Source organism: Stigmatopora argus, chromosome 7 (assembly GCF_051989625.1).
Source record: "Stigmatopora argus isolate UIUO_Sarg chromosome 7, RoL_Sarg_1.0, whole genome shotgun sequence".
NCBI classification, from domain to species: Eukaryota; Metazoa; Chordata; class Actinopteri; order Syngnathiformes; family Syngnathidae; genus Stigmatopora; species Stigmatopora argus.
In genome coordinates, this window is record NC_135393.1 from 13,248,666 (window position 1) to 13,274,098 (window position 25,433).

General features: G+C 42.1%; 2 protein-coding genes across 3 annotated transcripts in view; both read right to left on the reverse strand.

Moving 5' to 3' along the window:
- Positions 1–1,221: 1,221 nt before the first annotated feature.
- On the reverse strand, positions 1,222–4,796 carry alkbh5 (alkB homolog 5, RNA demethylase). Of its 2 annotated transcripts, XM_077604245.1 has the most exons (5): positions 4,722–4,796; positions 3,082–3,788; positions 2,675–2,755; positions 2,301–2,423; positions 1,222–1,698 (listed from the first exon to the last, which is right to left on the reverse strand). In XM_077604245.1, exons 2-5 carry the CDS (start codon positions 3,786–3,788, stop codon positions 1,542–1,544), a joined length of 1,068 nt encoding a protein of 355 aa, XP_077460371.1. In that variant the 5' UTR covers positions 4,722–4,796; the 3' UTR covers positions 1,222–1,541. The 2 variants fall into 2 exon arrangements, with proteins under 2 accessions (XP_077460371.1, XP_077460370.1); XM_077604244.1 differs by lacking the exon at positions 4,722–4,796 and having other exon boundaries at positions 3,082–4,715.
- A 79-nt stretch (positions 4,797–4,875) lies between these two features.
- Positions 4,876–25,433, reverse strand: part of myo15ab (myosin XVAb) — a 30,102-nt gene continuing 9,544 nt past the window's right edge. Inside the window, exons 23-69 of the mRNA XM_077604246.1 lie at positions 24,884–24,961; positions 24,631–24,782; positions 24,511–24,556; positions 24,312–24,436; positions 24,021–24,138; positions 23,785–23,960; positions 23,608–23,692; positions 23,514–23,546; positions 23,341–23,422; positions 23,129–23,259; positions 22,962–23,057; positions 22,508–22,636; positions 22,319–22,425; positions 21,931–22,109; positions 21,398–21,470; positions 21,146–21,337; positions 20,830–20,909; positions 20,676–20,749; positions 18,172–18,271; positions 17,781–18,091; positions 17,205–17,295; positions 17,046–17,141; positions 16,894–16,954; positions 16,689–16,782; positions 15,904–16,021; positions 15,706–15,821; positions 15,542–15,601; positions 14,560–14,635; positions 14,341–14,456; positions 12,882–13,000; positions 11,892–12,145; positions 11,747–11,821; positions 11,479–11,684; positions 11,093–11,208; positions 10,405–10,474; positions 9,827–9,899; positions 9,593–9,666; positions 9,388–9,470; positions 9,175–9,305; positions 8,349–8,443; positions 8,093–8,267; positions 7,866–8,026; positions 7,304–7,437; positions 6,893–7,026; positions 6,561–6,694; positions 5,590–5,730; positions 4,876–5,524 (exon numbers count right to left, since the gene is read on the reverse strand). Coding sequence (XP_077460372.1) covers positions 5,423–5,524; positions 5,590–5,730; positions 6,561–6,694; positions 6,893–7,026; positions 7,304–7,437; positions 7,866–8,026; positions 8,093–8,267; positions 8,349–8,443; positions 9,175–9,305; positions 9,388–9,470; positions 9,593–9,666; positions 9,827–9,899; positions 10,405–10,474; positions 11,093–11,208; positions 11,479–11,684; positions 11,747–11,821; positions 11,892–12,145; positions 12,882–13,000; positions 14,341–14,456; positions 14,560–14,635; positions 15,542–15,601; positions 15,706–15,821; positions 15,904–16,021; positions 16,689–16,782; positions 16,894–16,954; positions 17,046–17,141; positions 17,205–17,295; positions 17,781–18,091; positions 18,172–18,271; positions 20,676–20,749; positions 20,830–20,909; positions 21,146–21,337; positions 21,398–21,470; positions 21,931–22,109; positions 22,319–22,425; positions 22,508–22,636; positions 22,962–23,057; positions 23,129–23,259; positions 23,341–23,422; positions 23,514–23,546; positions 23,608–23,692; positions 23,785–23,960; positions 24,021–24,138; positions 24,312–24,436; positions 24,511–24,556; positions 24,631–24,782; positions 24,884–24,961 — 5,472 coding nt within the window. The 3' untranslated portion in view covers positions 4,876–5,422. The remainder of the gene's footprint in view (positions 5,525–5,589; positions 5,731–6,560; positions 6,695–6,892; positions 7,027–7,303; positions 7,438–7,865; positions 8,027–8,092; positions 8,268–8,348; positions 8,444–9,174; positions 9,306–9,387; positions 9,471–9,592; positions 9,667–9,826; positions 9,900–10,404; positions 10,475–11,092; positions 11,209–11,478; positions 11,685–11,746; positions 11,822–11,891; positions 12,146–12,881; positions 13,001–14,340; positions 14,457–14,559; positions 14,636–15,541; positions 15,602–15,705; positions 15,822–15,903; positions 16,022–16,688; positions 16,783–16,893; positions 16,955–17,045; positions 17,142–17,204; positions 17,296–17,780; positions 18,092–18,171; positions 18,272–20,675; positions 20,750–20,829; positions 20,910–21,145; positions 21,338–21,397; positions 21,471–21,930; positions 22,110–22,318; positions 22,426–22,507; positions 22,637–22,961; positions 23,058–23,128; positions 23,260–23,340; positions 23,423–23,513; positions 23,547–23,607; positions 23,693–23,784; positions 23,961–24,020; positions 24,139–24,311; positions 24,437–24,510; positions 24,557–24,630; positions 24,783–24,883; positions 24,962–25,433) is intronic.

Here is a 25,433-nt window from a genome sequence, read left to right on the forward strand (position 1 = left end):
CGAGTCGATCATTTTAGTGCTAAAATGTTCCCCTAAAAAGTTGGAGCAGGGGTCGGTTCCAGCAAACACTCCCGACCTCCACAAAAATAAACGTTATAGAATATTCCTTTAAACTTTGCAACAATTAAATGATTGAGGGTATCGTTCAATATTGAAATGAATGTACTGCTACTAATAATAAGCAGCATTCTGAACGAAATTTGACTCGAAACATTAAAAATATTTTTTAACATCTACAAATCATTAAATGGGGAATTTACTTAAATTTAAATGCTATTCAAATAAAATAACCATTAGTGATACAGTACATATTGAAAAAAAATGGTTTAACTAAATTAACTAAATTGATTAACCCCTGTGAATTACTTGCACCTTGAACACTCATTGTTCAATTAATAATCAAAACTCCGACCAGGAAGGCATACCTGCTGCACAAGCTTTTCTAGAACTTTTCCACTAGTCCAAATACACTCTTCCTCTCTATTAATAGCCCAAATGGCCGATGCACTATCTATATTTATAATCTTACTCATCAGATTACAACACAACAAAATTTCCACTGCATATCAACAGCTAAAGCGACATCTGTTTTTTTATATATGTATCATTATTTTAATTATAAAAACCTATTGCAGAATACTAATATCTGGTTGCAGTAGCAAGACAGGATGGATAAGATAACATTTTATTTTTTACAAATGTCAATTTGTTATTAATCCTGACAACAGCCAAGGATTGATGTGAGGATTACTTACTGAACATTCCATTAAAAGATAAGCTAATTTTACTCATTACGTGTATAAAATAAAGTGACAACAGTGACTCCTAGAGGAGGTGCACGGCAACGCACTTAAGTTTTCAATCCCAACACACATCTCTAAATTTAATAAAGCAAAATATAATTTATTATGCTACTTTTTTTAAACTTTCTCTTCGTTACAGTAGGTGTCAGGGGATTTTAAATTTCAGATAAAGAAGAAAATATTTGGAGGTGTTCAATATGCATTAATATCTCCCTGCAAAGTTGTGCTGAAAAGGTCAACTCCTGTTTATTTACATCTTGTGTCGTAAAATATTAATAGCCAAACTGCTTTAGTGACCACGACAAAACCCTTACAGTGCACGTTGTCAGGTTATTTCTGTCCACGTGTAAGTCAAGAACCGCCCTCGGGGGGGAATGGGGGTCCGCAAAACGGCCACGTGAAAGTAGGAAACGAACCATGAGGAACATTGTGCTTTAATAGAGAAAGAGCAATAACATAGCCTCTTGAGCTCTTAAAGCAAGGAAGCCCAATTTTTCATCATCGTATACTTACAGATGCTGAGATGGGGAAAAAGTGAGAAATGTACGCAAAAGACAAAATGCTTCAAGACTAATGACAAATGTTATTGTACAGCTCAGCTTCCCTCATATGTACAAGCAGCTTTTGAAGGTATTTACATCTTGTGAACACAACACAAAAACACCCATTTAAGCCTCGGAACTAAAAGAAAGTAAGGGCGCGCTGGTAAAAAGAAAGCTGGCGAGGATGAGGGTTGCCTCATTGGCGGCGGATTTTGACTTTGCGCGAGTTGCTTTCGCGGTGTTTGTCGTAGTCCGCATCGCGCTTCCTGTAGTCGTCCGACGACGAGCTGTGGCGCCGCTGGCCGAACGCCGGTCGTCTATTCTCTTCCTTATCCATCTCCAGCATGCGCGGTCTGCAACCAGTCATTGACAATTTTCTTTTTTTTTTAATTTGCAACTGCAGTTTAAAACTTAAAAAAAAAATGGAACTGTGGCATTTGAAAAATAAACTCAATTCAATACCATATAGAATGAATTGAACCTGGTTTGAGTTTTTTTGTATAATTGTATTTAACTATTTTATACCTTTTAAAAAAAAATAGTACATATATACAAGGATGTTCACCAACTTAATGTAATTATATATATTTTTTACTAATTAATTTCTATTTTACCGGTACCGAATGGCATTTCATTTCATTTTTTTTTAATTAAAGGTTTTTGTGTTAACATAAAATCTATTTGCATAACTACATTTAAAGTGATGTATAGTTTGATTTGATTGGTTATTTTTTTGTTAGTTTCATTCAACTGGATTTTCAATTAAACAGCCTTTTGCAATTGTCACTTTGTTGAACTCTTTACTTGTAGATGAATTTCAATTCTTTTATTAAATAAAATGTGATTAATGTTACTGCAACATGGGAAAAACAAAGTCAGGGTCATCCTCCTATGTTAATCTTGTATAAATTTAGTCAAATCATGTTTTCTTTGGCAATGTTGCTATTATGCGTACCTGTGAGCGGCGTCCGGTTCAGCCTTACGATGCGAGCGTTTTGCCTTGAGGGGTGGCGCCCTCTCCAACGGGGCGGGACTTAAAGGGCTGTCAGAGTCCAGTCTGGGAGCGTCGGGCCTGGTTCTGAAAGAACGCATGTTGTTAGTCTGGATCGTAAGAGGACCGACCACTTTGGAAAGGAATCGAGTGGGCTAACACTGAGATTTCAATTGAGTTTTAACTCGTGTTGCTAAACCCCGTAGTTCAGAGGCATTGTTTCAATAGAAATTGCCCGCAATAGCAGCAGATTTTAAGCAAGGGTAAAAAGTGTTGGAATTCTGTAACAGTATGGCCTATTTTGACCCAAATTGAGACGTCTTAAAATGGCGACTCACTTTCTCAGGATGATGACCGCTCGCCTCTCCTTGATGTCCTGGGGTCTGATGCAATGTGTTATTTCATCAGCAGCATAGCCACTAAGAGAAAATAAACAATGTGATGCTTTTTCTTATATAAAGTTTACATCAAGCAAAGTTAATAAAAAAAAATCATTCCTGTCGAAACTAAAAACTCAGTATCTTCAAAACACCTCTTAAACTTTGTACTAAAATATGCAATTACTGGATCGGATCTGATCTTCTGACCAAACCCGATACTCCAAAAACAGTAGTATCGGTTTGGGACATTATTACAAGGACTTGTGAATCTAACGTGCTTTGTATTTTAACCTGTTAAGATTTTTAAAAACATGTTTAAATCAACAACCCTATACATTTTCAGTGAGTGTGAGCTGAGCGGTTACCTGAGGACTGTGACGCTGCCCCTGTGGACGGGCAGCACGAAGACGGGCTCGGAAACCCGGATGGGCTTGAACTGAAAGCGACAGCCGAAGCAGAGCGCGCTGTCGCTGAAGAACGACACGGACACGATGGGCCTGGCGAAGATGTGCAGTGGGTCCACGTGGGACACGATGCAGCCTCCGGGCTGGTAGTCGTTGATGACGGCGCTGTTGACGAAGCCCTCCGGGATGACGCCGCTGGACACCAGCCGCTGGATGACCAGCTCGTGCACCCAGCTGGGGATGTCGTCCACCTGGCCCTTGCGGTAGAGCCTCTCCTGGCCCGGACCGCGCTTCTCCAGCTGCGCTCCGTACGTGTAGCCCTCGCCGAAGAAGTACTTGTTGCGCAGGGGTGCGCGGTCCACCGTGTGCTCGCGGTACTGTCCGGCCTCCCCCTTGGCCACCACCTGGTCGATCTTCTCCTCGATGCAGGCGCACTCCTCCGGCGTGAAGATGCTCTTCTGCTGGACGCTGCTTCGCACCCGGTCGGCCTCCTGCTCGCGGAGCTCGCCGCTGTCGTCGCTGCGATCGCAGTCGTCGTCGTCGGATTCGCGGCGACGCCGCTTTCGGTCCACGACACCGCCGCTGCCGTTGCTCGTCCGGCGTTCGTCCCGGTGTGGCGGCATTGACCGGAGCTTGTCGCGCAGGTCCGAGAAGCCGCTGGTGGCCATCTTCGCTCCGGAAAATAACGACCGTGAGAGAGACAGAGAAACAGTGGCTACGCTTAGCTGGCGGATGTCATGTGTCAAAAGCGGCCCCGAGCTGGGTAGCGGATGCGGCCCGGGATCGTCAGCGAAATTCTTCCGCCGGGACCCGAGCTCACGGCCGGGACACGGGGAAATAGAGCCGTGGATTGGCTCGCCGCCGGCCCCTGTCCTCCACCGGGTGACTTTGATATCAATACGCGCTGGTTCCGATCTGACTGGCTTTAGCCCGCTAGGCTATCAGTAGCTAGTCCGCCTTGAATCATCCGCGTGCGGCTCGGGTGACGTCAAAAAACAGGCCGAGATCGTGTGGATTTCAGCTCGGCTTGCAGACTGGGGTTTTGACCTGTACTTGAGCAGATGTGGCCCCAGCTAAACCATAGCTTCTTCGGCCAAGGTGATCTGGTCCGATTGGATTCTATCGCCTGTTTCACGGCTAACGGTAAAATGTAATCCCGCGCTGGTATGTAATGTGGCTCAGTTCCGTTGCTTAGCTGTTAGCTCCTTTTGGGTTACATTCACAAGATTCCTCCGATGATTGCGCCAGTGCCTCCACACGAATATTATGTTTTAGACTATTAAAGAATCCTTCCAAAACGATACTGGAACCATTCAGTAAAGAATCCAAATCCAAGTTAGCCACGACGTCGTCACTTCAACGTAGTTCAGTTTAGCCTGGCTAGTACACGTCCCTGCACCGCTGCCGCCTCCTGGAAGTGCCACTAAACAAACACGCCGCAACATCACAGTCAACTTTCCAAAATAATAGCGTCTTCACCCAGATTAACTTTTAGATCCGGGAGGGACTCCATTAACTCGAATAAATAGTCTTGATAGCATCGAAGATGGTTTTACGGGAGAAGCAAGGAAATGTGATATAAAAAACATAAAGTCGTGAACCTGCCAGAGCTCTGCGCATGCCCAGTGGGGAACTGGAATCTTGGGACCGGACAGTCACACGTAGACACCATGGCCTTTTTGGGTCATGACGTCAGTCAGATGTAAAGACTGTATTTTGTTTTAAAACCCAAATTAACCCTTTACTTCACGCATTTTTATTTATTTTTTATTTTTACAAAGTAACGGTAGGTACATTACACTTTAAACACATCATTAAAAAACAATAGTATACTATAAAAAATGCATACCATGTGAAATATAATACTAATTAATGTAAAAAATACTCACTACCTTTGGTTTGTCATTTTTCCAGTTCATATGCTATCCTATTTATTATTATTAAGTATGCATATATAAGTATATGCACACTTGCCAGCTGCTATTTTAGGCACACTTGCTAGAATTTGATATGCTCACTTTGCAAAATGTCAGTGCACTTTATGTCACTGGTCATCGAAAATCAAAATATAACCAAACAACATTACTAGTCTTTATATTTTGGAAACACACCCCATTTTCTGACATTCTCATTCAACAATCCTGATAAATACATGGAAAAATATAAGTTATATCATTTTAAAAAATCATTATTTACAGCCATAGTACAAACCAGCTGGAATTGCCATTTTGAACCAGAAACAAATTATACCGCTTGAGCAAAAATGTTTACCCAGCCGTGGGTTTCAGAATTTTAGGAGCATTTATAACATGGTGATCTCGCTTGGTGGTAAAGTGAGCCGCTTCTCGCGCACGGACATCATGTTCCCCACCTGCATGGCGATCACTCGACACAGCTCCAGGCCCTGTGAATAAAACACCACCGTCCTTTAACAAATGTCATGGCGGAATTTCATTTTCTTCTTCTTACCTGCTCCAGTTGCAGCTGGATGAGCCTTTGCGTGTCCATGTCGCCCAGGACCAGGTCCACGTAGGGGTAGCTGGCCCCAGCTGAGGGCCTTTGGGTGCGGCTGGATTGCACCTCCATCAGGGGGACCACCGCCATCACCTCCTATACCGGACAAATGACAACATTGGTAAGATTGCCTTTGCTGGGGTTTTATTGGGGGAAAAATCCACCTGAGAAGTCACTTTAACTTAACATTTGAGTAGGGATGGGATGTTCATCAAAACTAGGCCCACAACAAGTCCAAGAAAAGACGAGAAAGTCTTCCAATTTGTTGTGAAACTGCAGTTTTAGTTTGGTTGTGAATCTGTGGGTTGCCATTAAACACCAAAGGAAAAATTAACACCCACCCCACAAAGTTTTACTTGGTCCTATAATATTTGCCAACTATTGCTGTTATTACTGGAGCCAATAGCAAAAATTCCCTAACAGCCAAGCTAGGAAAGACGGTACTCGGACGTTTTTGTTCACCGGACATTTGGTCGCCGGACGTTTGATCGCCGGATGTTTGGTCGCCCGGACGTTTGGTCGCCCGGACGTTTGGTCGACCCGGACGTTTGGTCGCCCGGACGTTTGGTCGCCGGATGTTTGACAACATGACAGAGAGTTTACTGTTGAAACCAGCTCTCAAAATTATATTCATGAGAGAGAGAGTTTAATATCTAAATATCTACTGTTGAAACCAGCTCTAAAAATTATATTCACCCGGGCGACCAAACGTCCGGGCGACCAAACGTCCGGGCGACCAAACGTCCGGCGGCCAAACGTCCGGGCGACCAAACGTCCGGGCGACCAAACGTCCGGCGACCAAACGTCCGGTCACGAGGAAAGACACAGTTAATCTGCAATTTTTATTCTGTTATTTGTAATGTTTCCAAGACGAAATACAAACACCGTAGCTCATATCATAAATGTTTGTGAGTGTGTGTCCTCACATGTGTGCTTTTGTGCAGAAAGTGAAGTCCATTTTGATTGACAGCAACAATGCAGGGGGCATAGAAGGAGGTGGAGCTGCTACTGTGAACGTAGAAGAAGGACGAGCCAAACATGGGGAATGCGCTCACCAGTCCTAAACATTCACACACACACATAGATAAAATTACACACAGAATCAACATTTGCTTGCGTCACCAAAATTTATTTAGGCACTCGGGAAAGCCCAATTTCCAACCAATCTTCTTTAGATAGTTTCTAAATGAATTTCTCCAGAATTTTTGCCTCTGCATTAATTTTGACAGAAGACTGACATCTTTAGAGAAGATCTTACCCAAGAACTGCGCCCGAGCCTGGTGCGGGCTGAGCATCTGGACTTGTTGCATGTGCTGTGTCACCATGGCAACCCACTGCTGAGGCGGCTGCTTTTTGAAAAGCGCAGTGGCGATGTACTCCGACAGCTCGTGTCTGCGGGAGACACAAACACCCGGCTCACTCACACAAGTCAGCTTTCAAGTTTTTTTTGTTTGTTTTTGACACGAGTCAGTGAACTGACACTTCAAGCCCGCCAGCAAGAGAGCAAGAGATAAAAGGACTCTGAAGTAACATGGTTGGAAAAATATGGACAAAAATAACTGTCGACTCCGTTGACTATTTAGCTTCATCTTATGAATCCTTAGTCACTTAATGCTCGGTGGAATCAGACTGGAAAAGCCCCAGTTGGAAAGGGATGATGTTGCCGTACATGCTTGGGATGAAGATGATGTCTTTGGCTCGATGCTGCAAGGCGGCAAGTTTGGAAATCTGATGGAACTGTTGATCGCTCACTTTTCCCGGGGGAAGAATGTTCAGGAGACCTTTTCGGTAGTCAGGAAGGATCTAGAAACAACAGGAAAGGATATGCGTGGACGCTGGTTAAATATTTCTAGAATAGTATTGCAATAACGTGCATCTGAAAAATATTGATAGGCATTCACTTTTTTTTCCCCATACAAATATTCATATGCCTTATTTTGAAATGCAATAACCTGACCGTCCCTGCAAGTTCAATGCAAAACACTCTTTGATAATGGACAAAAAAACTTTGGGAGGACCTGTGTGAGTATTTGTTTTTTTTTGAGAATGTATTTTATAGAAATATGATCTCACACACCTGCTCAAAGTGAGTTTTTTTGTGATATAGTGGGAAAAATATGAGATTGTGACCAATCATTTGTCCACTTTTTCAATGTTATGTTAAAGTTATTGTTCAAGAAGGTGTTTCCTGACATTTTTTGACTGACGTGTGTATCGTCTGCATATTTGACCTGGTTATAGTGCATGGCCACGTAGAGCTCATTGTCAAATTTAAGCGGCTGTCCCCAGACGACACGTCGGAACCAGAAGCTGTAGTTGTTATCCACTTGCTCCGCCTCTGTGGCCACGTCCAGGATGTACTCGTGTTTGTTGAGCGGACGCACGTTCTGACCTGCCAGCATGTCAGACTTCTTACCACCAACTTTGAATGTTTCAATTTGCATGACTTCGAACGCACCTCCGTCGGTCACCAAAAAGATGGCGTACTCGTCAATGGCCTCCAGCCTGTGGAGGCCCATCTCGTAGCAGAGCTCCTCTATCACCTCCAGTGAAACAGAACACGTTTTGATCTTCACGTGGCGTTCCAGGCCCCCCGGAAAGAGGAAGAGCTGGCGCTTGGAGCTTCTGCCTGCCTGAGGATGTCAAAAAAAACCAGCAAAGATGGCATTAAAGTGAATTTCAGGAGGGATTTTCACATGCCGACCAAGTTTTACCATCATAGCTTTGAGTTCCATGTTGTTGGGGGGAACAGCACGGCCGCCGTATTGAAATGTTTTCTTTAGATTATGCTCACACGCTTTAGAAATGCCTGCAGCACACAAAATGACAAACGTGTTGGGACATCCACAGGACATTGATATCTACCTGCTAATCATAGAATGCAGCATTGATGATTTCCTGAGGGTGTCAAACACTTCTATGTCGAGGGCCACATTGCGGTTATGTTTTTCCATTATGTACTCTAATGCGTATGAATCTTTGATGGCCTCATACTTTACATAAACAAAACAATTGGATTAAATCCAGCATGCCAGGCTTATTTTTTCGTGTACTCTAACCTGACATTTTACGTGAAGAATATTAAAGGCCACCGTATTTCGATCTATTCACAAAGGAAATATTTACACTTCAACTCATTTTCACAATATTATATATCAATACCATCATTTTGCAGCTTGTTTGTGGATTATCACTCATAATATACAGTACAAGTTTGTCGGCAAAAAAAATTGTGCAAGTACAGTAGATGAAATAAGTCCTTGAACAAATGTAAAATTCCAGAGGCAAAACACCTTCATTTGAGAGCAGTCTCGAGCCTGGATACCTTGTTTAGAATTGACAAGTCAACCACTATTCCATCTAGTTTAAAAGGGGTATTTGTAACAAAATGCTTGCACCACAATCTGAAATCTCGCTATTTATGTACAGGATTTTCGTCAGGCACTAGCGAGTGGAATCCGGCCTGGACGATGCCAATTGTGGTCCAAGTCAACCACATTATTTCCAAGTGTGGTGTTGAGAGTGTCTACTGTGCATTACCCTGATATTGCACTCCCGTGCTGAAAGAAGCCTGAATCAGATACTTCAGCAGAAAAGGCTTGAAGACCTCCGAGCAGCGACTGAACGCTGTGAGTATGTACAGCAGCCTCCACCCCCGCTGGCAGCTATCACTACATATTGACACATATTAGATTTATTTTTAAAACACATTTTTTTTAACCAGTCTATATGCAACAAATCACAGAGACTCACGGTTTGGAGCTGGTGTTAGCAGTGATCTGTTTGACCACCTGACAATAAGCTTCATCCCTCATCAATGTGAACTCTCCTACCAGCTACAGACACAATTAGATGTTAATACAAAAGCCCATACTGCACAATACAATAGAGGTATTGTCTTGAGCTCAGAAGATACTTTAGGTTCACCTAATGAAGTGTCCAGTGAGCGTGAATGTACCTTGAGGAAAGTGCTGACCACGTCCTGCTCTGTTTGCCCCTTTAACGGCGAGTCCCCCATGAAGCGCATTACCACTATATGAATGACAAATACGTACACACTTCAGTTGTTACACAATATATCCGAGATAAATGTACAATAGATGACTGTATTCACAACTTTCTGCACGGGGTAAAACATTCCGTTTCAAAATTATTGGTGTATTTACAGAGGTCAGGGTGAGTGAAAACTTACATAGGAAGAGGTCTACTGCTACTCGATTCATGGCTGGATCTGTGAATTCTATGAGGGACTCACTCATGGGATTCTGGAAACATTAAAAGCATGCGAGAAACCATGTTTAATGTTAAATGAAAGTAACAAAGCATTGGTACAAGAGCATACAAAGTGTAAAAATAGGCTACTGTAAATCAAGACAGTGCTTTATCAATGAGGCTGTCATGTCTTGTTAGGGTTTTGGCTGGAGGTTTGTGTGTATGTGTGCTTTTCGCCTTTTGTGTCCCTCTGGGCTTCCCTTCCTCTTGTCAATCAGCTGCTCCTGATTTGGTAATCAGCCCTTGTGTGTCTATTTAAACACTGTGTGTTTGTGAGTCATTGTCGGATCGTCTGCTTTGGTTTGCTTTGCTTTCATGTTCCTCGTTTCTCCATGTCTTCCATATCAGGTTTGATTTTGTTATCTATTGCTAAGTCCTTATTATTTTATTGAGTCCCCTCCTGCCTCAGTTATTAAAGTTTTGTTAGAGTACTCCATGTATTTGGGTCCTATACTACGTTCCACGCTCGACGCCACACTAACGAGGCAACAGGATCACCTTGGAGAACTTGATCATTTCTTCGGGTTCCCTGGAGACTCGGCTCTTGCTCTTATTCTTTAGGGATTCCCTGGAAACGGTAATAAAATACGGATTATTATGATGATCACTAATTATGAAAACGGTCAATAAAATGCTATGAAATAAATGTTTTTCAACGAACAGCATAGTGTACACAAAAAAAACAAGAACATCCAAATGTACTATAAAATATAACAAAAACAAAGATAATGTAATAACAAACTATATTATTTATAATATACTGCAATTAGATATAATTATACAGAGAAATTAAAAGGTAAAAAAAGATTAATACCTTAGATACTAGAAACTAAATATATAATGTACTAAAATGAAACAAAGTGTAATGTTTTTTTGCAAGAAGGTAAAAGCATGTAATACTATAATAAAATCAATATAGTAATGAGTAATATGAAGAAATGCTATGATAATAATCATAAATAAGATATTTTAAAATGTGCTCTTCCAAATGTAATGAACATTTCTGCTGTAGACACCTGTGTAAGACTAAATACTATAATTCAAATAAAGAAATACAAAAACAACACATGTAAAATGAAAGTGTAGTAGTAAGAATGAAACATTTCTAACAAATGAAAACATGAATGTATAGGTTTAATAACGTAAAATTTCACTTATTGCACCATTTCTATTGAATGCGTCTCACCCTCTCCCATTGGAAGCTTGTCTGAAATACTTCCTGGCAAACTCCAACATGTCATATTTACTGTCGAGCAAAGTCCTCTCGTCCATCTCTCCATCAAAGTCATCCAGAGAAATGCCCTGACCAAACCCAAAATGGCAAATATTATATCATCTCTTTTGTAAACAAAGTCACCCAAAACAACTGACCGTTTCAGTTGAATTGAAACAAAATCAGGCAACATTGAGTATGCCTACTATTATCAGTATGAACATCTATCAAATCATCAGCCGACACGAGTAAATGAAATATTAATTCAAGGTGTTATAATGCTATCAAAATCAGTGATTTTGGAACGGCCAATTACACGTCAATGGCCTCATGGAATTTTCTCAGGAGGTGGCGCATACCTCGATGGTTTGGTCTATCTCATGCGCGGCGATGGTCGAGGCCACGGCGACAGCCACCGCCGACGACACGGCAAACTGTCCCGCTCCACCTATGGGCTTCGCCTTGCGGTCCAACGGCAGGGACAGGAAGTCAGGGGGCGCAACGGGGTGGACGCACTCGGACGGGAAAGCGCCTGGGCGACCAAACACTGCGCCGAACTTCCAACCTATCCCACATGGAGATGGATTTAAATCATTTAAGAAGCTTCTGCGTCACATAAGTTCTCACCAAAGTCCTGCGTGTCCTTCTTGAGCTCCTCCAAGAAGACCACCTTCTTCCTCACCACACACCCATAACTATAACCTACAACACAAACACAAACATTGGTGAAACTCACTTGCACATCCGCGCATAAGAATGCATTTTGATTCACCTTTTTCCAAGCGCTCCAGCACCTGTAGCCTGATGATGTCACCCTTGTGAAAGTTGAGCATAGCACGCTGATCTGCCACAAAGTTGCGCTCAGCGATCACATATTCGGAATCCTTCTTGATCTCGCCAATGAAGGTGTCCACCAGGTGTTTTACCTGCGGCGCCTTGGCTGAGAATAAGATCAGCTTCTCGTTGCTCAGGTTGAACTCCAACATGTTGTCCGAGGGGACGGTAACAAACAGGATGTCTGCGTAACTGAGGTAGCGTGACACTCGGGTGAGTAATAATGCCCCACAGAGTGATTTGTCAACCAATGAGAAATACATATCTTTCATCTTTCAATCTCATTCAACCCTGCATGTATATTAAGAATGATTTACTTATCAATATTGCACACAATCCAGCCTCAATCAACATAACTGATGAATACTAAATCCAAAAGAGTGGATATATGGCTAATTAAATGACTTGTTCTTTGTTTTAAATTTGGAACAACAAATTTCCTTGTTACCAAGTAGGCAATGATTTGCATTTTTCCTTAAAGTTGTTTTTGTCACGTTTTTGGTTTTGGTGGATGGGTGTGTTTTCCTTGTGTGTTCTGTCTGCATTCTTTGTATGCATTTTTGTGTTTTGTCCATTGTGGCTTCCCTTCCCTTGACCCAGGTGTTTGCAATTAGTCACCAACCCCTGTATATGTGCATTTAGATGTTTTGTGGGACTATTGTTCCTTGTTTCGTGTCTCCCTGTTGCAGTAAGTAATGTTTTCCTATTTGTCGGTATGCGTCTTCCCTGTTAACTTTTTATTAAGTTAACTTTCTCCCAGTTTTTATTATTTGTATGATTATTTTTCATGAAACTCCTAAATTGTGCACCAGCACTTCCCTCTTGTTTTTCCTGCTTTCCCGCATCCAGGGTTTGACTTGGCTGTGCAGTCGAGGCAATTTATGACAGTTTTTGTTTTTAAAAGAGACATTATGTTTTGGTATCATACGTGTATGCTCTCAGGACCCTGAAGTAGTCTGGCGCGTCGGCACTGCTCTTCACCGTCTTCAACAGCTTGATGCTACCCTGTGATACTGACAAAACTTGCACGCCTGTTCCAACGCTACCCTGCACACACACAGACACACACATACACACATATACACACATTAGGCAGGGGGCAATAGAATAGCCCTAAAATGCCATTAATTCTCACATATTCAACAGTGTTACTGAATAACAAAAAATCAGCAAGTTAGAGTGGACAAAAATTTGTCCACAAGATGGAAATGTCTCTTATCCAATTATAGAGAACCATTTTTACAACACATTTCAGTTCTTCCAGCTGAGCTGTCCCAACCAGTTTCTCAATTCAGGGGCTAATATTTAAGTATTTTTTTCCCTAAGTAAAGGAAAATCCTAAAATGCATTTCATATGCACTTGTGTTATGTTGGCCTGTTTACATTTGTTTTATTGTATTTAACATTAAAATATGCCATTCAGAATGCCTTTTCAAGGCTCTGTGCTTTTTTAAATGGAGTGAAAATGCTGATTGATTGACTCATTGAATACGCCATCAAATTTTTATTCAGCGCACGAACAGCTGCAAGTTTTAACCAAGCCTAAAATTGTTCTCTAATGAGTTTGAGTGATTTCAAAAGACATCTGGCTGACACATTGGAGGAAACTGCAAGTATCCCTGTGGCATCTAAATTACCATATTTTCTGGGCTATAATTCGCACTTTTTTCATACTTTGGCTGGGACTGCGACGAATACACATTTTTTTTCAATCTGACCACTGACAGCCTGTAATTTTTTTAGGATATATTTCAACATAATTTTGTTCTTGGTTTCTGATCAATGTAAAAAAATATGTGCCAGTGTGATTTATTATTTTCCTCTTCATTTTGTGTAATTTGGCTGATGCGACTCGCGCTCAGGTGCAATTTATATTCCGAAAAATACGGTATACATTACTTGTGTCAAAGTGGTGGCCCGGGGGCCAAATCTGGCCCGCCGCATCATTTTGTGTGGCCCGGAAAAGTAAATCATGTGTGCCGACTTTCTGTTTTAGGATCACATTAAAATGAAGAGTATAGATGTATATTAAATTTCCCGATTTCCCCCTTTTAAATCAATAATTGTAATTTTTTAATCCATTTTTTCTGTGTTTTCAGTTCAAAAATCATTTTGTAAAATATAAGAATATATAAAAAAGCTAAAATAAACATTGTTTTAGATCTATAAAAAAACGGAATATTCAGGGCTTTTAATCCAGTTCTTTTAATCCATTTATATAAAAAAATGTAAATATTATATCTGAAATGGCCCACATGAAATCGAGTTGACATTAACGCGGCCCGCGAACCAACCCAAGTCTGACACCCGTGGTATATATCATATCTGGCAGGTCAATTATGTTATGTGAAATCATAATTTCCCTCCTTTTTTTTCAGGAACCCTACCGACGCCGGGAAGAGACGAGAGAAGTAGATGTCCCAGGTGTCCCTAGCGGCTGTGACAATGGTTTTCTTGACATGTTCCTCCACCGGATCCGTGTTCTGCTGTACCCCGTGTTTATCTGTGAGTCACACGTATGCATACGTACACACAGTGCAAATGTCAGGAGTGTGTCATTTTAGTAAGTGTGTATAAAATCCATGTGGGAAGAAGAGAGGGACTACCAAAGAGAGCTTTCATCTGCTGCCTTTCATCCCGCCGAATGCGGACGCACGCCTCTGACAGGGTGTCGTTGACGATCTGCGGAGGAGAGCACAAATTAAGCATGCTGCCTTTCATCTGCAGCGTCTTCGCAGGGACGGCGAGCTAAGAGAAAAAGAGAGTAACACAGTATTTAAAGATCGTTTGATGAGCTTAACGCAAAATCAGAGTAGATGTACTGAGATGTCACGTTTGGTTCTTGTGTCACGGGATAAAATAGGTGAAGGTGTTTAGCATTTTTCACACTTGATTGTTTTCAACTACTTTTCTTTGAATGAAAAAAAGGAAAATAAGAAGAAATGAATGAGAGTTGGGAGTGCAACACGATCGCACGAGAGTTGAGGTTTTAAATATGACTGAATGTGTCTTTGAGCGACAATTAGGTGTCTTTGAGTGACAATTAGGTGTCTTTGAGTGACGATTAGGTGTCTTTGAGTGACAATTAGGTGTCTTTGATCATCTGGTTTTAGAGTAGACTGAGCATCTTTGACTGAATTTGAGTGTCTTTCCCATGAAAACGGTGTGTTTCAGAGTCTCAGTCTTTGGGTGTTGCATTAATAAGGCAGTTCAGTGCCTTTGAGTGTTTTCAAGGCAGCTAAGCATATTTCAGTGTCTTGAAGTGTTAACTTTTAAGGGGACTGTGTAACTGCAGTGGCACAACATGCAACCCACTCAGGTTTTGCACTATCTGCTGCGATTTGTTACATAAGCTTCTTGGGTTTGTGGGCCATATTGCGGTTGACCCTCCTAAATCTAGACCAGTTTTGGTCATTTTATGGACCGCGACCCTTGTGAGGATAAGCGTTTCAGAGAATGAATGAATTCGTACTGCCTGTTATGCTTTGAGGCTGACTTTGACTTTTAAATCTGTTTAGTTACTTTATTTGGTCATGAAGTGTCTTTGAGTCTACTCAAGATGTCTTTGAGTGTATTGTTTGGCATCACCTGTTTGAAAATGAGATCCAAAACTAGCGGATTGTTGAAGCTGTCTTTGGGATAGAACACCTTTAAAACAGAGAATCACTCACCATGAATCATCATCATAACAATATTTCTACAGAAATGGCATCACCCGCTCACAAAAATGGAAGTAGAACAAATGAATGCACCTCTTTCCTAAGGAACAGTTTCCAGGGAACGTTGGTGTAGGTGTAATGTTCCTGGTTGGTGCTCTGGTGCAGTTTGGTCTGGATGATTTCCGATTCAACTGGAAGCTCCCGGGAAACTGTTAATTAAACATCACAGTGAGTCTTTTTTTTTTACTCCGTTAAGTAAGAGTGGGTATAATGTTTTGAGGATCTGAAGACCTGATGGAGGTACCGGCAGGGGACGAGGAGGGGCCTTGTTCTTTATGCTCTTTCTGGGTTGTGAGGTAGTCTCCTTCATGGCAGATGCAGATGGCGGAGGGACCACAGGGCCCTTGGGCTAAACATACATTGATTGACATGTTTCAGTCAACATGTGACTATGGTTCACTTAATTTAACATGCAAGCACATTTGAGAATTTTGAGTTTGAAGCAACTGAGTGTTTTTAAAACAGCTATATTTGAGTGGTAATTTTCCTTCTTACTGTTGTCTTTGAATGTTGAGTTTTAAAGGGGTCATTACATCTTTGAGAGTCTATTTTTAACACGACTGAAGTGGCGATTTTCTATGTTACTAAGCCACTTTGAGAGGTAAATTTTGCAAGTTATTAAGCTCTTAGGTCTGATTTTTTTTTAATGGAAACGGTCTTTGAGTGCTATTTGTGCATTTGTGTGTAGGTTTTTTTTAACATGATAAAGTATCTTTGACCAATTTTTCAAAAGACTGTCAACTGTATTTGTGGGTGCAGTTTACAATGAAAATTGGAATAATTTAAAAAAACATCTTTGGTGCCACATTTTTAGGGAAGCTCAGCATTTTTCAATGATTTTGGATGTTTTAAGGTTCTAAGATGTTCAAGAGTTTAAGCAGTGCCAAATGTGCTTCTATTGCGACAAAGTGTCTGTGGGGTCTGCGGGAAATTGTCTTGTGCTTTGAAGGCTATATAATGTTTTTAAGTGACTCAGTGAGGGGTCCACAATGCCCCCAAATATGAACACATTGCACCTGTGGAGCAGGAGGGAAGTCCATCTGCGGTTTTAAGATCTGCAAAGCTTCATCCCGAGGCGTTTGCTTCATCTTAAATTTACCCTCTGGCCTTCTAAATTAAAAAAAAACACACCACAAATACTTCCTTGTATCTACAATAGATTATATTACCGTCCTAGACTCTCATAGTTATGATAAAAGGGAAAATGGCAAATATTTTCACCTTTTTCCAGGTGGCAATGGCTCCATTGGAGGAGGAGGAGAATTGTAGCGCTTGATGATTTCTGGAGAATTAAATACATTCAAAAAAAGGTTTACGAAACGTTATTCAAAAATAATGACACATAAGGCGATTCAATGAAAAACAAGCTTAACCTTGAAGATCTTGGCTGGGCACAATCAGATCAGAAGTCTGAGCAGAGTACTTCACAATTTCGCCAGAAGGGGACGAAGGAGACGTCGCCACGGGGGCTAAATGAAAACATTCATTTAAAGTTTCAAAAACAGAATTCAGGGAGTCAAATCTTGTCTTACCAAACTTTTTGGCCACTTTGTCCTTGTTGATGGGAATTCCTGGAGCTCTTCCTCTAGGAATGCTGTCCTTCTTATTAGCATGAGACAAAGCCTGGGTAAGCAGGACATTTGAATTTGTAGATATTTTATACAAATATTACAAATTGTATCTCATGATGTTTTTTGTTGGTTACTATTATTTTTATAGTAAGTAGCAAACAGTGTGTTGCTGTAAGTGCCTTATATTAAAACCACTGCAACTGGCTGCCAACCAGTTTAAGGGATATAATGAGTTGGGATCAGACTAAATACTAAATTATTAAAACACAATTTAATTATTGTACTTCAATAAGATTGCAATCACAAATAAGTTGACACTGAATTACAGTAGATACGCTAAATACTAACATTTAGGGGAATAGAATGTTTTAAAAAAAATACAAGAAAAAAATTTGATTCTTTAGTAGATTTGTATTTTAAGGCAATGTCCGAAATGTTTTTCAGCTTTGAGTTTTTAAGTCATTAAAAAAAAGTTTTAGAGTTTTAGATGGGTCTAAGCATCTTTGGGTGTCCTAATATAACAAACTGTGTTTTAACCTGATTAGAGTTGGTGGACCCGCTTATGTCAGTTTGGGTATCGGGCTCTGACGTCTGAGGGAACGAACTCGATTCCACGCCCATGGCGGCATAGGGAGACGGCGTAAAGTTGGCGTACGGGCTGGGCGGGATGTTGCTGTACGGACTCTGGGGGATGTCTGGGGCGTAGGGACTGGGAGGGTGCTGTAGTAAGGGGCTGGAAGGGGGGCTCATGATGGGCGTGGATAGGACGCTGGACCGGCTCTCTGTCACGGGGTTCACGGTGGCAACAGGAAGGGACATTACGCCTCCCACGGGAAGCACTCGTACAGCTGCAGGAGAAAAAAACAACGTAAAATGCATGAAAACACATGATTGGCTTTGTCTTGCTGCATATTTCTAAAGGTCTGACCGCCAGGTGGAGGTGGGGGATGACCCGGCGGGTCTTGGTCTTGCCACCCGACCCCGCCACGGCCTTTTATCCTGCTGGTGAGAAGCGCAGTTGAGTCTTCCTGTCAAGAAACGAGCACATTTGAGACAGTCACTTGTGTTGAGGGTTAGTGTGAAACTGATGGTGTTGTGGTACATTTGACAGATTGAGTGCGATTGGTTGCTTGCCTCTATATGCCATGTCATTGACTGGCGACCAATTTAGGGTCACCTAACATCAGATGGGATAGGCTCCAGGACCCTGTGGCCCTTATAAGGATAAACCGTGTTGGGAATGGATGGATGGAAACATGTTGGGTCGATGCTAGTAAGTCAGTAAGTAGGTCAATATGTAGCTAAATAGGAATTGAAGTCATACTGAAGATTGATAAGTTGGCACGTAACTTAGAAAAATGATTGTTCCAATGGATTGTTATACATTGAAGAAAAAGTATTATTCAGCAAGGTAGAAGATTGAACCAGACATGACTGCCTTTGTCAGATATCATTTAAAATCAATAGCGCGCTCACAGTGGAATAGATGGGCGCAGAAGTGAAGCGGGGTAAGAACGCTCACCGGAGGCCAAATCTTGCGAATGTACTGCGGTGGTCTCGGAGCACAGCACGGTGAATAAAACATGCTTGGATATACTTGAGGGAATGCTTTGGAAAGCACTGAGGCCGTAAATAATGAAAGAGACTAAAATGGAAATGCTGTATGTGGAAATGTGCTGTTGGGAATCCACACTGGCCCCACCAACAATTCTGTGGACACTTGAGTCGAGTGTTTAAGAACTGTTAACCACCCAGCTAATGAACAAAGTGACCTTGCAGCCAACCAACACACTAAACGGTTTTTGTTCTGAGTTGCATTCTAACCATCCAACAATTCTAATCAAAATATACTCCCTGATTCTCTAAATTTAATCATTGACGACACAATTTGTTGATTAATGTGTCAAACTACAATGCAGTTATAAATTCACTGTGTCCAGGACCGGTCTAAAAGTATGAGACAAACCAGATCAAGGCCTAATATCACCAACATGGTCCTGTAGATCACGGTCTAATAGTAGATCGCGGTCTAATAGTAGATCGCGGTCTAATAGTAGATCGCGGTCTAATAGTAGATCGCACGACAACAAGATTTGATTCAATCTGTTGGTTCCCTTAGCAAGACTATTATGAATTTAGATTGGACTATCTGCTGGCTATCTGCTTCAGTTTTTTTTTCATCACAACTCTATGAACCAACACAAAAAAACCAAAGGAATTTGCCTATTAGCCAAGAAACATTGTTTACTGTTTTTAATCAGAGCATTTTGTCAGGCCCCAGACCAGACCGGTGGCTGGTTGTGCCTGGCCATCCAATCACAGGCCCAGCCCCTAATGACTCAAGCGCTTCCAGGTGTGATTCATTAGCCAGTGAGGAGTATTTAAAGCCACCAAGAACATGACCACGATGCTGGATCGTCTTAATCAGTTCACTCTTAAGTACTCTCTCGCATTGTCTCCTTGCCTGCCTCTTCTGACCTACGACCTCTTGATTTTGCTCCTAGGATCCCGACCACGCTCAGCCCCATGACCACCGACCACGGACAACGACTTCTCTCACCCATTGGGGCCTCCACTCTGGACTCCACGACATACTTCACGGTTACCGACCTCCCTTCCATGACTAACTACTCGCCTACGCTATTCCCTTTTGTGTCTTTGCGGTGCCTTTGCCGTCTCTTGGACGATTCCAATAAAGATTCGAGAACCAGACTCGCTGCCCTTGCCTGCTTTGGGGTCCTCCATCCCCAATCGTAACACATTTATGCATCACTAAGCAGTAAAGTAATTGGTGTGCATGTGCCCTTCACCAGGATAATATCAGTTTGTGTTTGGTAAGTGGATCCACTGCCACCTTTGCCCAATCCACTGAAATCACCATGACCATCTGGTGCTAGTGGCAGTTACGGTAACTGGGTAATGTAATAGGCCTGAGAGAGCTCTGTCAGACACATCTGATACATGCTGATTCCTGTTGGTAACTTGCGATAACAAATGAATGATGCAGACCACGCTGGCATTTGTTATGTGGTATTCAAATGTATACTTTCACTAGTCTACAACCCTTTTGGCTCTACTTACACTGATCATGTATCCTGTTTGTATTGAAACTCGACTCGCTTATTCTCATAAGAGTCTCTTAAGAGCCTGAATTAGTTGTCAGCTAAAATCAATGAGTTTTGCTTTTTAATGTTGAGTCATTGTGTTGAGTTCTAAGTTGAAAAAGGGCCTCTAAAAAGCCTTGTTTAAAAACAAAACATTCAAAGTTACTCGAGCACATTTGAAATGCAACAATCAAAGGTAGGAACACACACTTAGTGGCCTTAAAAGCTCAAGACTCAAACAGAGATCCCCTTTAAAGCTCAAAACTTAAGGACACAAGTGTTTGTCTGACTTTGGCTGCTTTGTGAAAATCTGTGTTATGTAACTCACCAAACTTCCATCAGATAGCACTGGGTCAAAGAGGCTATCCAGATAGTGATCCATCCCCCGTAGAGGCTCCTGGTCTGAGGAGATGACATCAAATTACCTTGTGTTTGGGTGTGTGGGTGTGTAAACACTTGCATTTATGTAAATAAATACTCACCCTGGCCAAAAATGTAATTGTGGGAAATAGCGGACGATATGATATAATCACTGGCATCCAATCGGCCACCTAGCAGACTTCTACACAAACAAATGAGACGAATCATCTTATCACTTTTAATGCATTTCTAACAGAAATGAATATTTGACACTTCATCGATGTGCCGATAACCAGACAATGATTATTGAGAATAACATCTAACCAACTACAAACCAACCAAATCTACGTAGGTTGACCTACGACTATTTTTTCTACAGACGTATGTACATAATCTAATACACTTTTTTTCTGTGTGCAGTATTTCAGAGTCTCTTACATGCTGGCGTTGGCTCGTACACGTCCTGGTTCTTGCGCTGAGATGATGAAGTAGCTGCTGTGTTTGGGAAATTGCGCAGACAGCTCCAGGTCTGACATCAGATCCAGGACATAGTCCGAGCCCTCCAGCTCCACCCACTGTGCTGGCTCCTTCAGCAGCACAGACCAGCCCTGACGACTCTCCGTCACACCCCTGTCAAAAAACACCAGGCTCGCTTCCTCTGCATGACACTTTGCCCCAAACTAACCTTACCTGTGGAGCAAGATGTCTTTGGCCATGTTCTCCCCTGTAGTCCACGAGTGCACGGGACAAAGGACAGACACACCTGGAGGGACACACAGGTAATTAGAAACTAATTTACCGACTCATGTACGGGCCAGCCGACCGACTGATTGATTGACTGAAGAACTAACTAAATCCTGTGTAATGTAACTGTGCCACCGACCAACCAACTGATCTAAAACATCTACATGCATGTAAGATAAAACATCAATAACATTTGATAGGAGTGTATGACATTGGAATACGGGAATAATAATGGTGTGGGAAGTTTTAAAAATATAGTTTATATATGGTTCCTGCTTCATGGAAAATAACTTAATACGGGTAATTATGGAACGGATTAACCGCGAAAATCGAGGGAATACTGTTCTTTTGTTCATATAGTGCAGATTGATGCCTTCTTCAATGTCTATGTACTGTATAATGTACATATGATTCCTTATTTTATGTGCCACAATGTTCCCACAACAGTGGTAAAATAGTGTTACATTGTGGGCAATTACCATCAAAGCAATGCACGTGGAGTAGTGTGTGCGCTTTCTTGCGATTGGCGGTCCACTCCAGCAGACATGGCGGGTAGGTGCGCATGTACGCAGGCCCACTGCTGGTCTGCTGCATTCCCTGCAGCAAAGCGTGCTGACACACTGAGTTGTAGCCCCCGGGCCCGTAGTCTGACACAAACCTTAGAACAGGACCCGAGCACACGCAGCTCATTAAATTAAAAACTAAACATGATGACATAATCATCACCCAAAGAAAACAGTACTTTCAAAAATTTAAAATCAGGCTGACCTAGATTGTTAGCTAGTTTTACGTCCCTAAGGTGGTCCGTTAAACACTTATAGTGTGATTTGTGCATTTGCTATAGTGATAAAAATCAAGCAAACTCACTTCAGCAGGTGCTTGGCGAGATTTGGGGAGGGCAGGAAGGCAGACAAACATGAGGACAAGAGGAGCCAACCACGCTCACTATTCAGCATGTTGGGATTCCTCCACACCTGCAAATGGACAAAAATAGAACACGACTAGATACTGACGTTTTGAGATCTTTTTTCTAGGTTGAATGCACTTTAAAGTTACCTGATTGGCCACTTGGGCAAAGATCTCGTCTCGGAGCTCGGCGTTGGCAAGACCTCTCTGGATAATGTAATTGCCAAAGAGGTTTTCCTGTGCCCCGTTGAGTTCGGGGTCACCCATGAAGCGAAGAATCTGTTCAGCACATAGAAGTGACCACCAGTCAGTGGCTTATTACTCGTATGATTGCTCAGGTCAAATAGTCTGTACGCTTCTACTGCCACTACTTATTTGGTTGTTAGTTGTATGCTTGGTTGGTTAAAAAGGTTGCGTTCAGTTTTTTAGGACAGTTATTTGCAATTTGTCAGCGAGTTTTTTTGGTAGGTTATTCACTGCTGGTATGATAAGTTGATTAGGTGGTTGGATTTTAACATGGTTACATGAAATATATATAATATAGTATAAATATTTTGCGTATGTGTGCGTGTAGAGTGAAGAGTCCTTTAATTGCATCCAGTACCAGGACAAAGACATTTAGGGCTCCTTGCTTCAAGTTCTGATCCAATCGGGTCAAGGAGTTTTCCAGAGGGGCTGTCAGCATCCCAAAATATGGGTCCTAAAAAAACAAAAATGCATATAAACACTGTTTCTTTCATGTCAGGCTTAGAATTTGTGTGTGTGGTTCACCCTAAATATGGCATGGACATAATGTGTCATGAGGTAGTTGTTGATGTCCAGGGGCAAGGTCAGCTGTGGTTCAACCTGAACTCTGGGGGCCTGGACCAGAGCCAGGCAGTCTGCGTGCTGCTCGGTGCCACCTGCAAACGTGCACATGCACATTTACACACACAACACATGAATAAATGTCATGTTTATTTATAGCGTTGTCCAGTGTGCACCTGAGGCCGCCTGAAGCAGCGCAGCCAGCTCGGCGGGGATCGGCAGAGCGGTCACGTTTACCACTTCTCGATTGATGCGATCCTACATGCGTGCGCAAGTGGACATAGACATACGCATATAACGGATGTCTCAACATGTGACCATCCTAATTTTGCGACTTTGCCTTCCTCACCTCCTCAATCATCCTTGCTGGGTGCACCACTGTCTGATAAAAAGAAATCAAAATTCAGTTTCATTTGAATTTGAACACATACACACACACGTACCCTCATATAGCGTTGGCGGTTGGCGATGATGCGCACCAATGCGCGTAACTTTACAAGATATTTTCCTCTGCGGGCAAACTTCTTTCTAACCATGTCAAAAACAACAATATCAACGCAATTACAAGATATTCAACTTGTCACAGGAGACAGATTTATAAGATTTGAAAGATTGGTCACCTGACGACGTATCCTTTGCATCTGGCCTGCAACAGTGTCATGCAGTGTCGGAACTTGACGAAGTTCTTGCGTATCAAGTACATACGCACGTACCTCTGCAAGGTGAGGGCGGCGATGTTGAGCACACGGTCTCGCTTGCCCTCCAACAGTTGGTACAGATCCTCCTTCAGAAAGATCTACACACAAAAAACATATTTAAATCATCCTCTCTCTGTCTATGAGTTTTTATCACGGACCTTAGTTACACCCAGCTGGAAGGAGCCCACCTTCACGGGCCCCAGCTTTCGCAACATGACAACACAGTTTTCGCCATTCGGCATAGGTGGCTCCGTTAAGCACAGAAGTGCTTTGTATCTGCATACACACACAGTATGAATGCATATACCGAAGAGACACGGTCTATTTTATGGGTATTGTACTTAAATTGTAGCATAACATAATTTTGAAACAAAAAAAAACAATTTTCAGCAGGGCTAGCTAACTGTGCATCCACCTACTTGCAATAACTCACTTGTCTAACAACTCACCTGGATAGAAAGCTATAAAAAGTCAGTCTAACGGGATAGCCCTCCTTGCGTATTTGGATAGTCTCCATGATTCCAGAGTAGCGCAACTGTGTAGACACCAGGTCCATGTTGAACATAGCAGATTCCTAAACCAGAAGAAAAACACCCCTTGCAGATTATTGATAGACATTAACAACACACCGCGTTTGTAGACAGATACCTTACGCTGATTTGGTTTGATACAGCGCACAAAATACGGGTGACACCTGAAAGATGGGAGGGATACCAGATGGAACAAATGGAGACGATAAAACAATTGCATTTGTGTTTGCTTTTCAACCTTTCCATCTTTTCCAGTAGCTCGTGCAAGCTGCTCCCAAATTTAACGCTAACCGTGTTGGCCTGGAAGCGGCGAGCTGTGCTGCTGCGCTGTGCAACGGACCGATGCTGTGACAAAGCTTCGGAATGCTTGAGGAAGAGGTCCGACACCATCTGATGATGCACACGCAAACATATTAGCCACATACAAACATGCAAACAAAGGCAAACACGTAGTATATGGGTCATACGTGACTCAAATTAAAATGTCATACTTTGTTTTTGCTGTGGATGAACAAGTCCAAGACATCCTGGCGGACAGTATCAAAATTTTTGTCCAGAAACCTGTTCACCTATGGACCCCAAAAAAGCAGACTACTTTGAAATATAAAACCTTTACACGCTACACTATTGAACATGAACTGAAAATGTCACGTTTTGTTGGGGTTGGTGGATGGGTGTGTTTTCCTTGTGTTTCCTGTCTGTGTGATTTGTGTGTTTCCCCTGATGTGTTCCTTCTGGCTCTCCTTTCCTTGTGTCACACGGGTGTGTGTGATTGTCATCAACCCCCTTCTGTGTATTTAAACTCTGTGTTTTGGTACATCTTTGTGGGAGGATTGTCTCCTGTTCGTTGTCACTAATGTTTGCCTGTTTGTGTCATGTGTTGTTATGGTTTTGTCTGGAGGTGTGTTTTTTTTGCTTTTTGCCTCTTGTGTCCCTCTGGGCTTCCCTTCCTCTTGTGACAAGCTGCATGTGATTTACCTTGTCTGTCTATTTAAACCATGTGTTTTTTAGCCATTGTCGGATCGTCTGCTTTGTTTGTAC